Raw genomic sequence first — 12,737 nt, forward strand, 5'->3', positions numbered from 1 at the left:
TAATTTTTTGGGACAAACTTTACTTAAAAAAAGAAAAAAACAAGACTCATTAAACAAATAAACCCATGTCATTACAATACAACACAAAGGCAACAAGTTGAGTAGGCAACATGGTAACATGGTTGCAGTCTGTGCTGTCTGATGTTTCCCCCCAAAAATGATATGAGTCTTTTAACAGGGCTACTTTGGGTTCATGCTGATGCATTCATTGACTCAGTGAGTTCATCAATGGAAATAAACATACAGTAGAAGTAGCTTGACAGGATAATATGCACTGTTTAAACCTTGGGGTTTACAGAAACGGCAGAAATAAACAAAAGGTTTGTCACTTCATTAATCCAACCAGACTAGACTCCACTTTAACAGCTTATTTAAATATACTGGCAGTGTTAGAGAGCTTTATATTACTTTAGAAAACAAAGACACATTTGGCTACCAACAAGCACTCATGTTTTCATCCAACGACTCACATACAACATGTTCAGACATGTAGCTACCAAGGAACTTGCAAATATCCTTTCAAATCTTATATATGCATGCATGCACTCAATCACACTCAACACTGGAGCAACGGTCAAAAATGCTGCACAACCGGTAAGGCCAGATGAAATTAAGTACAGTAGCGTTGCTTCTGTCAACTACAAGAGATGTGCAATTAGAAAAAAAGTTTGGCAGTGTGTTAAATATACGAGCAAAATACCCAACATCAACGTAGCTATGTTCTTTTTGATGTATTCCCTTTTGCAACAGAGTACAAAACACCACTTTACAGTGAACTAAACCATGCAGGGCTTTTAAGAGGGAGGTAGAAGACATCAGAGAGAGAAAGTAAGAAGACTACAAAAAAGATAAATACATGTGCAAATGAACAGAGGTCTACAGATAACATAGCTCTGAAAACATAACCGATGAGTTACCTGTCACTTTGCCTGTACAACACAAAAAAAAGACACATCTGAATCAGTGTCATACTTGGAAGTTGGAATGTTTTAGTATAGCGTTACATTTCATTTAGTAACTTTTTCATTCAAGAAACATCATATCGTTGACAACACTCGACACTCTGATAAACAGTTTGCAGCACCACACATTTACAAAATAGCAACTCATGCGAAACAAAAACAAAACACCTCTGGCCCTGTACACTGTGTGTAAAATTTATTGTACATTATGTAACGTATCTTTTGCTGAACACGTAATAGATTGCATTTGTTAAAACAGGAAATTGGAAATGTGTGTTATTCTGCTTTTAGCTCTGTCGTGTGACTTTGTGTGTTTTTTTTAGTGTGATCGTGGCTGAGGTTTAGCCCAGTGTTCCCCCAACAATGGAAGCAATGACGACTCCCAGAATGATACAGCATATAATAATCATAATTTTCTTCTGAATGGTATTAACAAATAAAAGAAAAAAAAAACATCCAAAGCAGCAAATGGGGAGCAGAGAAAACATGTTAGTTATACTGTTTGTGCTTTACTTGAACAGAGTTAATAATAATTTGAACAAAATGCAGTTTACAACAAAAGTAAAAGAACCGAGCTGGGGAAAAAATGCAATTTAATTCATTCTAATAATGCTGGAGTGTGACCAAAATGTTACATTATTTCTACATCTTCTTTTAAAAGAAATCTTTAAATCCTGCATTTTGCTCATACCATCTGTCATATACACATGCCACAAACAGAAATCATCTCTGTGGTTAAAGCCATCACATGCACAACATAAAAAGCATCGATTTGGCTCCATCTAGTGGTTATCCAAGAATATGCAAGCAAGACTGCAAATTTATCAAAAAGTAAAAATCCACCAAACACAAACTTCACTTTTAAAACGTGTTTAGCAAAGGTCCCTCTAATGAAGAAGTTCAGCGTGCAGCAAATAAATCCTGTGGACTTGCACAGTTTCCAACAACTCTTAAAGAAACCGTTTAAGGAAATATGCCCTTAGTTATGAGTCACATACATCTCATCACATCAGTATAATAAGGAGAAAATAAAAGTTCAATTAAACACATCATCTCTCTCTATGAGACACCCTCATGCAGTTCTAAAGTTTTACATATCAGGACATAAACAAAATCATCTGGTTATTACAGCTAAACTAAAATTATCCATCCATTCTCTACTGCTTATCCTTCTCAGGGTTGCGGGGGCGCTGAAGCATATCCCAGCTTCCTGAGGGCGAGCGGCAGGATACAACCTGGACAGGTTGCCAGTCTGTTGCAGGTCTAACACACAGATATAGGGCAACCATTCACACTCGCACTCCCACCTATGGGCAATTAGCCTATCCCCACTAACTGCATGTCTTTGGACTGTGAGAGGAAGCTGGAGTACCCGGAAAGACAAACATGGGGAGAACATGCTAATTCCACAAAGAAAGACTTAAATTAGTTCATTCAATTTTAATTTACTCAATAAACCAAAACATGTGACATTATTTGTTTAAAAAAGGCAAAGTGCAGAAGCAGTGTGTGAAAAGCTAAGTAAACAACATGATTCAGTAGTTCGTAGAACCAACTCCAACAGCAATAACTTGAAATAATCATTTTCTGTACATATTTCTCAGCATTTTATATTAATGTTTTTTTTTTTTTGGCTTACTCTTCTTAACATTGCTTCAGCTTGTTGAGATTTATGCGCATTTAATGAAGCACAGCTATTCCACCAGAGCATTTCAATCTAGTTGAAGTCTGGACTTTAACTTGGCCATTGAAACACCTTGATTCTTTTCTTTTTCAGCCATTCTGTTGTCGTTTTGCTGCCATGCTTGGGATCATTGTCAGTGACTGTAAGGTGCCCAGCTTCTGTGGTTGCACAACCCAAATCATCATGAGGTGTTTGATATGCTATAGGGTTAGGGGGGTTAGGGTTAGCGCCTTCGGTGCTAGGCCCTCAAACTGGTCATCCTTCTGCTCAAAGACCTGTTTCGGAGAAATGAAAATATCTTGATCTCTGAGCTTCAGGGAGAAAAGTGCCCCGACGCTCTGAAAGGACACGTCAAAGGCACAGCGTTAACAGAGAACCTGGCGACCCAAGACTCGTTCCCAACAACAGAGAAGGATGAGGGACAGAGCAGTACACAGGGATGGTTCTCGTTGAGGCATAGACCTTAACGAGAACCCTTCTCCACTATCAAATGCATTAGATTAGCAGCACGTGGTTGCTACTTACCCTTTTAATTCCTCTGAAAGTATTAAGAATGTACTTAGTCTTTCACACACTGGTTCTGCATTTTGGATTTTTAAAAAATAAATAATGACACATATGTCATGTGTTGTTATTCATCTGAGGTTCTTTTTACCTCATTTTAAGCTCTGTAAAGTAACTGACTAAACTTTTAAATGTGCAACTATAAACTTACATTTGTTTGTTATAAATCCTAATTTCACTCATAAACTATTAATAGCTTATTTAATTTACCTGGTCATTTCAGATTCATCGATATATCGTGGATGTATCGGGTGAGAAGGAAATAAAATCTCTACATTGTTGCAGTATCTTAAAAATCATGATTAAAAAAAAATCACAATTATTAAAAAAAACTAAACAAAAAAGAAAACATCCACCCAGCTGTTAACACATCACCACAAGTCAATTGTTTTATATTTGTTAGACTTTTCCAAAAGCAGAAATTGCACGGAAGCATAAACACTACAGATGAAAACCTGGAAGGGAGAATACATTTTTGGAGATTGCTGTAATTCCTGATCACTCCTCCATAAAGTCACTATGGCTGCGAAACAATAAAATCTCTAAGGCACATATTTGACCAACCTAACTCAAAAGTGGATTTCCCAAAATGTTTAACTATTTTGTTTTACCTTTAGTAATACATCATTGTTAAAACTAATTGGTAGTGAGCTTATTTTGATGACCATTTTAGTAATAATGCAATCATCTTCAATTTGTGTTTGTGGGACAACAGAGAGAAACATGCACATGACAAAGCTTTGCAACTCAAACAGGCCAAGCACAAACCGTTCCTGGAGCTGAAGCACACATTAAGAATAAAAGTTGATGCAGATTATATTTGAGTGTTCATAGCTTGCTGCACAGACCTCAGACCAGTAATGCAATGACTTGCTTCCCAGTTCACAAGCAGTGCTCACTGCACACATTGCAGAGGCCACCATACAGTACATTTAACACATGAACAGTTGTGTGTGTTTTTTTGGCATTCATGTCACTCATAATGACTGTCCTGTCTGCCATGTGATGATTTTTTTAGGCTCCTAACTGAGTCCCACTGCGAGCGAAATAATGAGGATGGTGATACAAATCGCAACACAAACTCCTATCAGGATCACCTTCTGGATGGGGGACCATGGGGAGGGAGAACAAGGAGAGCACAGCGTTAGATAATGAGTCAGGGGATTGAGAGGAACATGAGAGAGACAGAAAGAAAGAAAGAAAGAAAGAAAGAAAGAAAGAAAGAAAGAAAGAAAGAAAGAAAGAAAGAAAGAAAGAAAGAAAGAAAGAAAGTTTGCAGTCTTTAATTATAAATGGGGAAATAACCATGTAGATGACCCTTGCACTGAGTCATTGGATGTGTGCAATTTATCTAATGTTGAGCACCTGGTTAGACGTTGACCAAGAGGTGGCAGAATTGCTCCATTGTGTTGCAGATTGTTTAAAGGAAGGAAGACTGCCATGATTCCTTTCAAAAGCATTTGTCAAATGTTTATATACTATGGGAACAATCAGCTTCACATAATCCTGTCCAAAGATAGTGAACCTCCAGAGTTCATGATGTAAGATGATACATCTGGCTTTACTAGCAAACAACTATTCAAAGATGACAGTTTGTGCATTTTCTTTATATGCACTAAACGTGTAAAATCACTATTATCTGTTGTGGCTCCTTGTCATGCCTCTCCGCCAGAATGTAGTGTTCATGTGTTAAAAGTGACTCTGGTTGTAAAGGTTGAATTAAAAATACATACAGGTTGTTTTTATTCCATTTCCTCTTAAATACAAATATGAAGATCATTTTTCTTACCAAATTGAATTGTTCTTAGGTCAGATTCTTATAGGCACTCACCGGCCAGTTTGTTATGTACACCTATTCAAATATCTAATTAGCCAATCATATGGCAGCAACTAAATTCCTTTAGGCATTTAGGTCATCTAGACATGGTCAAGATGACCTGCTAAAGGTCGTGATAGGGGAGCAGCAGTAACTCAAATAACCAACTGTTACAACTAAAGTATGCAGAGGAGCATCTCTGGAGGCACGACATGATGTGCTACAGCAGCAGAACATCAACCGTTTAGGCTGGTGGTATAATTGTGTGGAGGATATTTTCTTGGCACACCGTAGTATCAAATGGTCACGATTTAAACTTTGCAGCCCATCTGAGTCTTGCTGTTGACCATATACTTTCCTTTCCTTTCCAGGGCTATATGCCATGTCGTAAATCATCCCTACCTGTTTTTTTGAACATGGCTGTTCTCAAATGTCCTCCACACTCACCAGATCTCAATCTAATAGAGCATTTTTGGGTTTTAATTTTTGCAGCATCATGGATGTGTAACTGACAAATCTGCAGCAGCTGTGGACTAAAATCTCTGAGGAATGTTCTTAGAACTGTGTTGAATCAATAAAAGGAAGAACTGAAGAATTAAGGCAGTTCTAAAGTCAAAAGATGCTCCAGCTCAGTACTAGCAAAGTGCACCTAATAAAGTGTCCGGTGAGTGTATATGCTAAAGTTACTGAGGCTGAAAGTCATTGCTGTAGACTTAAATACACTCACAATAACCACAGTCCATACACAGATACATGACAGGTGAGCATGCACAGCAACCACTCCACTATACACATGCACCGATTCCGACTTTAACTACCACCGTTCCACATGACAGCACGTTTTTCCGTTTAAGCAACTCACCCTCCGGGCTTTACTCTGGTATTTAACAGCCTTCTTAGTGTCTGATACCGCCCTCTCCACATAGTCTACCGAGTGCTCCACATTGTACTCAATGCGGTCTATCATTTCCCCCTAGAAGAAGTTAGTTACAGAGGAGGTGTGGAGGACATGCAGACAAGAAGAATAAAGAGGAAGCCAGATATGTAGGCAGGAGGAGGAGGAGCGGATACAGATGGAGGCAAGTGACAGGGGAGGAATAACAGATAAATGAGTAGGAGAGAGAAGAAAGAAGGAGAAGAAAAAAGAGAAAAAGAAATAATTATGTCACCCGTCTGTTGGTCTTTTTGAACTTTTTGCATTTTGGGATGTTGTCCTTTCCCTGCTCCACATAATCCTGGGCCTCCATAACACAGTGCTCAATGTTGTTCACGAGGTTGCCCTGCACAAGAATCAGAGATGGAGACACATTAAGGTAATAGTAAGAAGAAATCTGTAGTACCAGCAATGTTTAGATTTCATAAATATGTTTCAAAGCAACCTGACTAGACTAATGAAAGCTATCATTACATGAATGTCATAGAACACAAAATAACTGTGATATCATATCTCTTATCATTTCCATTGTATTGGTAACAAACCATGATTAAAACAGCATTAATCAACAAGATAGAAAATCATAACTTTTCACATTAGCACTGACCCACAATCACTTGACAAATCAAATGGCTACTAAAGTGACCCAGACTGCTCTCTGTGCATGCACTAAAACAAAGACAATTCAAAGTCCACACAGGTGAAAAGTCACGAGTTAGAGATAAATTACCTTGCTGTGTTAGAAGGGGAACAACGTTCTGTGTTCTCCAGAGCTTAGAGTCATTGGAGTGGGGGCAGTGTTGTGTAGTGAAGAAGAAAACAGAGGCGAAAACCAAGAGAGTGGGAGACAGAGAGAGCAAAGCTGAGAAGGGTAGATTTAACAATCACACTCCAGTTTAATCTTAAATCATGTGGCACTGAGAGCATAAAGGGTTAGTTAATTGAGCTGTTTAGAGCACACACATACAAACACCCATTTCCACTGAATTATTAGACGTTTTCCCGCTAAATGTTATTGCATTGTGCCATCAGTGTAACCAAAATCAGTTTCATGTAACGATTTACTTCAATATTTCACATATTTTCTTATTTTTCATATTTTCAAGTGTTCTCTAACTCAGAATCCATTCTGTACAATTCAGGCCGATTATTTCTGATGAAGGAAATAGTTCATCTCTGTGGGGGTTAAGCCGCGCACACACACACACACACACACACACACACACACGCAGCAGCCCTTAAGTTCCACACTTTGCTACGGAGACAAAAGGCAACTCAACACTTATAGAAAACCCGAATATGTATCAGAAAATTAGGGAACTGTTCACTCCATGAGGCTAATGTGCAGCATTCAAATTTTGCAACATAATAAAAAGACTAATCCTGAACAGCTCTAAATGCATGAAGCTAAAGCCTGAAATATTTAAGGTTTATTTATAATTAAAAGCTTTAACAAAATGTGACTCTGTTAAGTTGCCAACTTGAAAGTTGTAGATGTCAGATTTATTTTCCAGCTAATGATCGCAGCAGGAGAATTATTTATAAAAAAAAAAAAGAAAAAAAAAAGAAAAAACTGTCCAAAGCCAGAAATCACACGTGGAGATAATCACCAAACTCCAATCAACTTATCTTTGAGCCAAAAATGATCTGTTCCCCCAAAACTGTCTAAATTTACTGAGATAGTTTGCAAACAGACACCCAGATGGAGCTGAAAACATAACCTCCTTCCAACTGTGTTGGCATAGACAAGCCCTCAATTACACTAATACACTTAAAAACCGTTCTGCAAAATGAAAGACGTGTAGTTCCTTGAGCTTTAATAGGCAGGAGCAGCATGCTAGCATGCTGAGCTGATTAATGATTTTACTATTAATGAACACGGGGAGCTACTGAACCGCTGCAATGGCAAGATGGCCCTTTCTGCATGTAGAAACCAGTCATTATGCATCAATTGGCAGATGGATTGTCAGTTATAAACATATTGAGCATTTGCATGTTTGTTTCATTTGCATGCATTTGGCCGAGACTCAAGCAACACAGCTGTAGAAACAGAAAGGGAGAGAGAGAGATCAGTGTTTTCACCTGGCTTTCCACCAGCATGGCCATGTCCATGAACATGTCGTGAAGCTCCCTGATACTGTTTTCCAGCTTGATAATCTCATTGTGCCGCGTCTCGATCTCATTCATTGCTTGCTGGGTGATGTTGTCCATAATTATCTAAGAAGGTACAAAATTAAGGAAGTAGTGACTGACAGGTGCACCCCCGCTGCATTCTTTATGTTTTGCTTTTTTGTTTTTTGTAAGACTTACCCCCGAGGTGAAGATGGCTGGATTGTCACTTTCCAACATGCTCTCCAGCTCCTCGTTTGTTGTGTTTCTTCCAGCTAAAAAGGCAAAGCGCACAAACTTCAAAAAAAGACCGCCAGCTTGCTTAAACTTTTAGGGATAACTGTAGGTGCATCGATATTTCATTTAAAAGGTTTCCAAAGAGAATGAAGACCATATTAATAAAACACTAATATAACGCCCTGGACGATAACAGTCATCCCCTCCTGGTCTATATGCCAATTTGAGGATTAATTAAAATAAAAGCTGTTTGCTCATCTTTTACACATACTTATTTTCCATCCTCTCTCCATCCGTCTCCACTGTACAGGAACGGCAACACTGGATGTAATATGTAAAAGATTTGTCCAGGCAGGAAAAGGGTTAAAAACAGATGTAATAATAGAAAAACTGATCTGAATGTCGCAGGGTAAATATGTGTTCATACATCTGTCAGTATTTAACTAGACATCTCAAATTATCTCCAAGCTAAGGTTCAGACAGAAAGCCATAAACCCTGCAATTCAAACATTAATGGGCCTACAGTTAAAATATTGCTTAACTACAGGAGTGAGCCATCGGACTTCTCATTGCACTTAACCCCACATCTCTGACATTTGCAGGCCAGAAGTTTTGCATTTTTCTGATCCAGCCACACTAATGTGAACATGATTAATGGTGTAAAATACCTCGAGAAACTAACAGTTCAGTTTTTTGCTCTGTGTATATCCATTTGTTGATGTGTTTTGAAGCAAAACATTCACGGTCTCTCTTCTTTAATCCTATCAGCACGTGTCATTAACGTTTGAACGAGGATCTGTGGCTACTCTAAAACCTACAAGTTAGATTTTTTTTCGCTTTTGACAAATCACACACGGTAGCTCAGCGACTGCAGCTGAGTCAGAGATATCAGTCTGCATCTCATTTGTAGTAGCTGAGATTGAATCTGATACTCGCTGATCATCTTTTGACATTTCCCCTTCAACTGTCAGACAGGCAGAACATGAGTAAACACGGCTCGTATTCATTTGAATATGAGGCTTGTGTAGTTTTCTTAGCATGAGGAGCAGAGGAAGACGGAGAACTATCACCTACTTATTTAGCAGTTTATTAAGTTTGCTTTAATATTTTCAATCTCCCATCTCTTTCTGTGTGACAGCATTTCTTATGGCTTCTTTCTGCTGATGAGTTTGCTCCTCATCCATCTTTATTTTCCCCGACAGAGTTGCCCTACTTTACAAGCATTTCCCTACACCTACACTAATACTCTCGTTTGAGCGCTGAGTTTGCATGCAGCGCTGCTCCACTTGGGCTCCATTACTGCCCCACTGTTACTGTAAGTCATAGTCAGACACTATCAGCAGCATTTCCAATCTTTCCTTTGCACATTTTAAATCCTCTTTGGGGTTGCATGTGAATACAGGACTTTCCCTTTCTTCCCTGTGATGACACACGTGATGACCCATCAAATAGTAACTCGATGTACAGAGCTGAGCAGTTAGTTTAACTTCTCTCGGCTACGGTTAAAAAAACAAAAACAAATAGCAGGCCAAAGAAATCTAAAAGCTTTCTAACAACACTGTCTATTTAAAAAAAACTAGTGGTGAGAGAAACACTGAGCTTTTTTACTAAATAGAAGTACAAGAAAAAGCCATTTAGAGAAAAAGTTCAGAAATATTGTTGTAAAAATGATTTTAAATCATCAAAACTGCCCAATAGGCAAAATGGATTAAGATTAACAAATTAAATTAAAACACTAAGAAATATATTTTGAACATTTTCAAAGCAGATATTTTGACTCGCAGCAGGGACAGCACAAGTGCCTTCATGATGGCTGCATTCCATTTTCTTCATACTGGTTCACTGCTGTGGCATGCTGGGATATTATGGGGAAATCATTAATTCTGCCTGTTCCTTCCCTACTGCGCCACGTCACAATGTCTGTCTAGAAAAAGATCTAAAAAGCACGCCATCTATAACATTTCTCCTATGGCCTCAGCGTCACAGGCCTAGAGACCAGTGGGTGATCGCCTGGCAATCACAGTTTGCTAGAGAAAAATGTGCACGTTACTTGTGCTTTAATGAAATTGCTCGCAAAGAGGTTGTAGTACTACACCAGAAACATTCTTGTGATTGCTTTGAACGCCAACAGGTTGTTGCGGTCCCCTGTAGTTGACCTGTAGTGTCGTATACTACAGGTCAACTACAGCAAGCTCAGGCAGCCACTTACCAACATGTCGGGAAATTCTCAATGACTGGAGGTTGTCAGCAACTGATATAAATTAACATAAAAGAGCCCTTCAAATTACACTGTGCTAATACAGCACTTTAATAAATGTATTTAGCTCATTTCTGCTCCTGGGGTATACTGAAACAGCAACCACAGGGGCTGACAAAAGAAGCCAACTGGAAGTGCCAAAAACCTGCAGTTCATCTAGTGGCCACTTGAGGCTGCTTACCCTTTTAACTACTCCAGAGATAATCTTAACATGCTCACAGCCTGGTACAAAAATGGTTTGGGTCTCTACAGTGAATTTCTGCTTTCAAACATCTCTCCAGGGGATTTATTTCTTCCCTTTTATTTTGTTCAGGGATAGAGTTATGATTGCTTTGACAGAACGTTATCAGCAATAGCTGTCGGCAAGACTTCGCCTCCACTAATTTGTGGCACTGAGCTGGACCCCATGACAGTGTGTGTGCTGCTGGTGCCTTCTGGAGTATTTTTAATGGAATTATGTGACAAATATTATGACCCTCTATGAGGTACAGCCCATCCAAGAACTATGTGCTTCAAATTGGTTTAGTTTAGAGAGAATTTCTGTCTTTTTATTAGTCTGCTACATACTGTAATAATTAGCTGCTATATGCACTCACCAACTACTTAATTAGGTACATTTATTCAGCTGGTCATTAATGGAAATATCTATAAATGTCTAAGCCCATCATTAATAGTTTTATATTTTCTGCTAGTATAACGTCACTCCAAGAAGAAATGCACTTAAGTAAATTAAAGAATTTTAAAGTATTTTATAATAAGAAAAAGCATCAAAGCATTACTTAACCTATCAATAAGCGTTAGGGCGTGCTGATGAGTTACAACACATAGTGACCTCAGTCTGTCGCAGAAAAATGTGCAGCACGGCTAAAAGTAGAAACGCTGAAGAGTGATGCTGAAAAACTTGTTAATGCATTTAATACTTCAAGGTTCTACTTTAGTAATTCCCTCTTATCAGGTTTTTCTAAAAGCTGAACCTGAACAGACTTTATTAAATCTAAAACATAACAGAAAAACTACTAATAGCGACTAGAAAGAGAGACTGTTTCTCTTTCCTGTTAAACTCAGAACTGAATTTAAAAGCCTTCTGCACAGATACAAGGTCCTGAATAATCAGGCCCCATCACAACGTATCACCCCAGCAGAGAACTCTCAGACTGCTAGATTGTGACTTGTGGTTCCCACAGTTTGCAAAAGTAATGGAAGGCAGCTATCAGGCCCCTCTCCTGTGCAACCAGATTAGGCTCAAAAAATTCCTTTTTGACTCATAGCTTATAGTTAAGGATGGATCACGTCACCCTGCAGCATCCCTTAGCAGTGCTGGTAAAGGCAGGGAATGACAGACTTGCCATGACGCAATGAGCTCTTCTCCACTCGCCCCTTTTCACTCCTGATGTGTTTACATGCCACTAATGCCGGTCATTAACGTGTCTCTTCTATAGTTTCTTTTCTCTACTCTTTCTCCTCAGCCCTGCAGTCACAGCAGATGGTCGCCCCTCCCTGATCCCTCCCCGGCCATGGCAGGGGGTCTCTTCCCATCAAAAGAGAATTTGTCTGTCTGGAGGTGGTGTTTATTGGACTTTTCTGTCTAATATTGAAAGGTTTGTTTTTTCCTTACAATATGAAACACGTTGAGATGACTGCTGTTGGTGCTATATAAATAAAATGAGTCAAATTGAACTCAAGATTATTGAAACTGGAACTCCTTGGGGAAATTGTTTTGTAGATCAAAGAAATTTATAGTAACCCTGACATGGTGTGACCAGTTCTTCTGTGTGATATTAAAAAGAGTGTAGCGAGATAGTAGTTTGACACTTTGTGCTTTGCTTTTAACGATGATTTTATTAACTTGAAATTCTTGGAAAAAGGCAAATAACTCCAGCTCCTAAAATTTCAAATAATTAGAAAAAACACAACTCAATTCATTCACAGTAGCTTAAAGTAACAGACCTGCACAGCTTGCTTTGTGAACTCTTCTCATTCTTTCTCACCACTGGACCCCTGGGAGGGGATTTTAGAGGCAACAAAATCTGGATTCATGATCTAATCAGCGTGTGTGAGAATGCGTGTGATGAAGACTGGTGGTTGCTGTGGGGCCTCAGAGACAGAGCAGGTAGCGTGATGGTGACTGATGATGGTCGGGAGTCAGAGCCGATGATTGCCTTCACGAACAGAAT

At 38.9% G+C, this 12,737-nt stretch overlaps 1 protein-coding gene across 4 annotated transcripts in view; it reads right to left on the bottom strand.

Moving 5' to 3' along the window:
• LOC101474079 (syntaxin-1A) overlaps nucleotides 1-12,737 on the bottom strand; it is an 81,746-nt gene continuing 69,009 nt past the window's right edge. Inside the window, exons 7-11 of one of the 4 annotated variants that reach the window (XR_013092963.1) lie at nucleotides 8,271-8,344; nucleotides 8,043-8,177; nucleotides 6,691-6,733; nucleotides 6,196-6,306; nucleotides 1-4,310 (exon numbers count right to left, since the gene is read on the bottom strand). Coding sequence is in view for 3 of the 4 variants with exons in the window: in XM_076873236.1 (XP_076729351.1) it covers nucleotides 1,304-1,381; nucleotides 5,889-5,999; nucleotides 6,196-6,306; nucleotides 8,043-8,177; nucleotides 8,271-8,344 (509 nt within the window). In the remaining variant the exon portion in view is untranslated. Of the gene's footprint in view, nucleotides 4,311-5,888; nucleotides 6,000-6,195; nucleotides 6,307-6,690; nucleotides 6,734-8,042; nucleotides 8,178-8,270; nucleotides 8,345-12,737 lie in introns of all 4 variants that reach the window. The other 3 variants (XM_076873236.1, XM_076873239.1, XM_076873238.1) reach the window with 3 other exon arrangements.

The sequence above is a fragment of the Maylandia zebra genome, linkage group LG14 (assembly GCF_041146795.1).
Source record: "Maylandia zebra isolate NMK-2024a linkage group LG14, Mzebra_GT3a, whole genome shotgun sequence".
Classification (NCBI taxonomy): domain Eukaryota; kingdom Metazoa; phylum Chordata; class Actinopteri; order Cichliformes; family Cichlidae; genus Maylandia; species Maylandia zebra.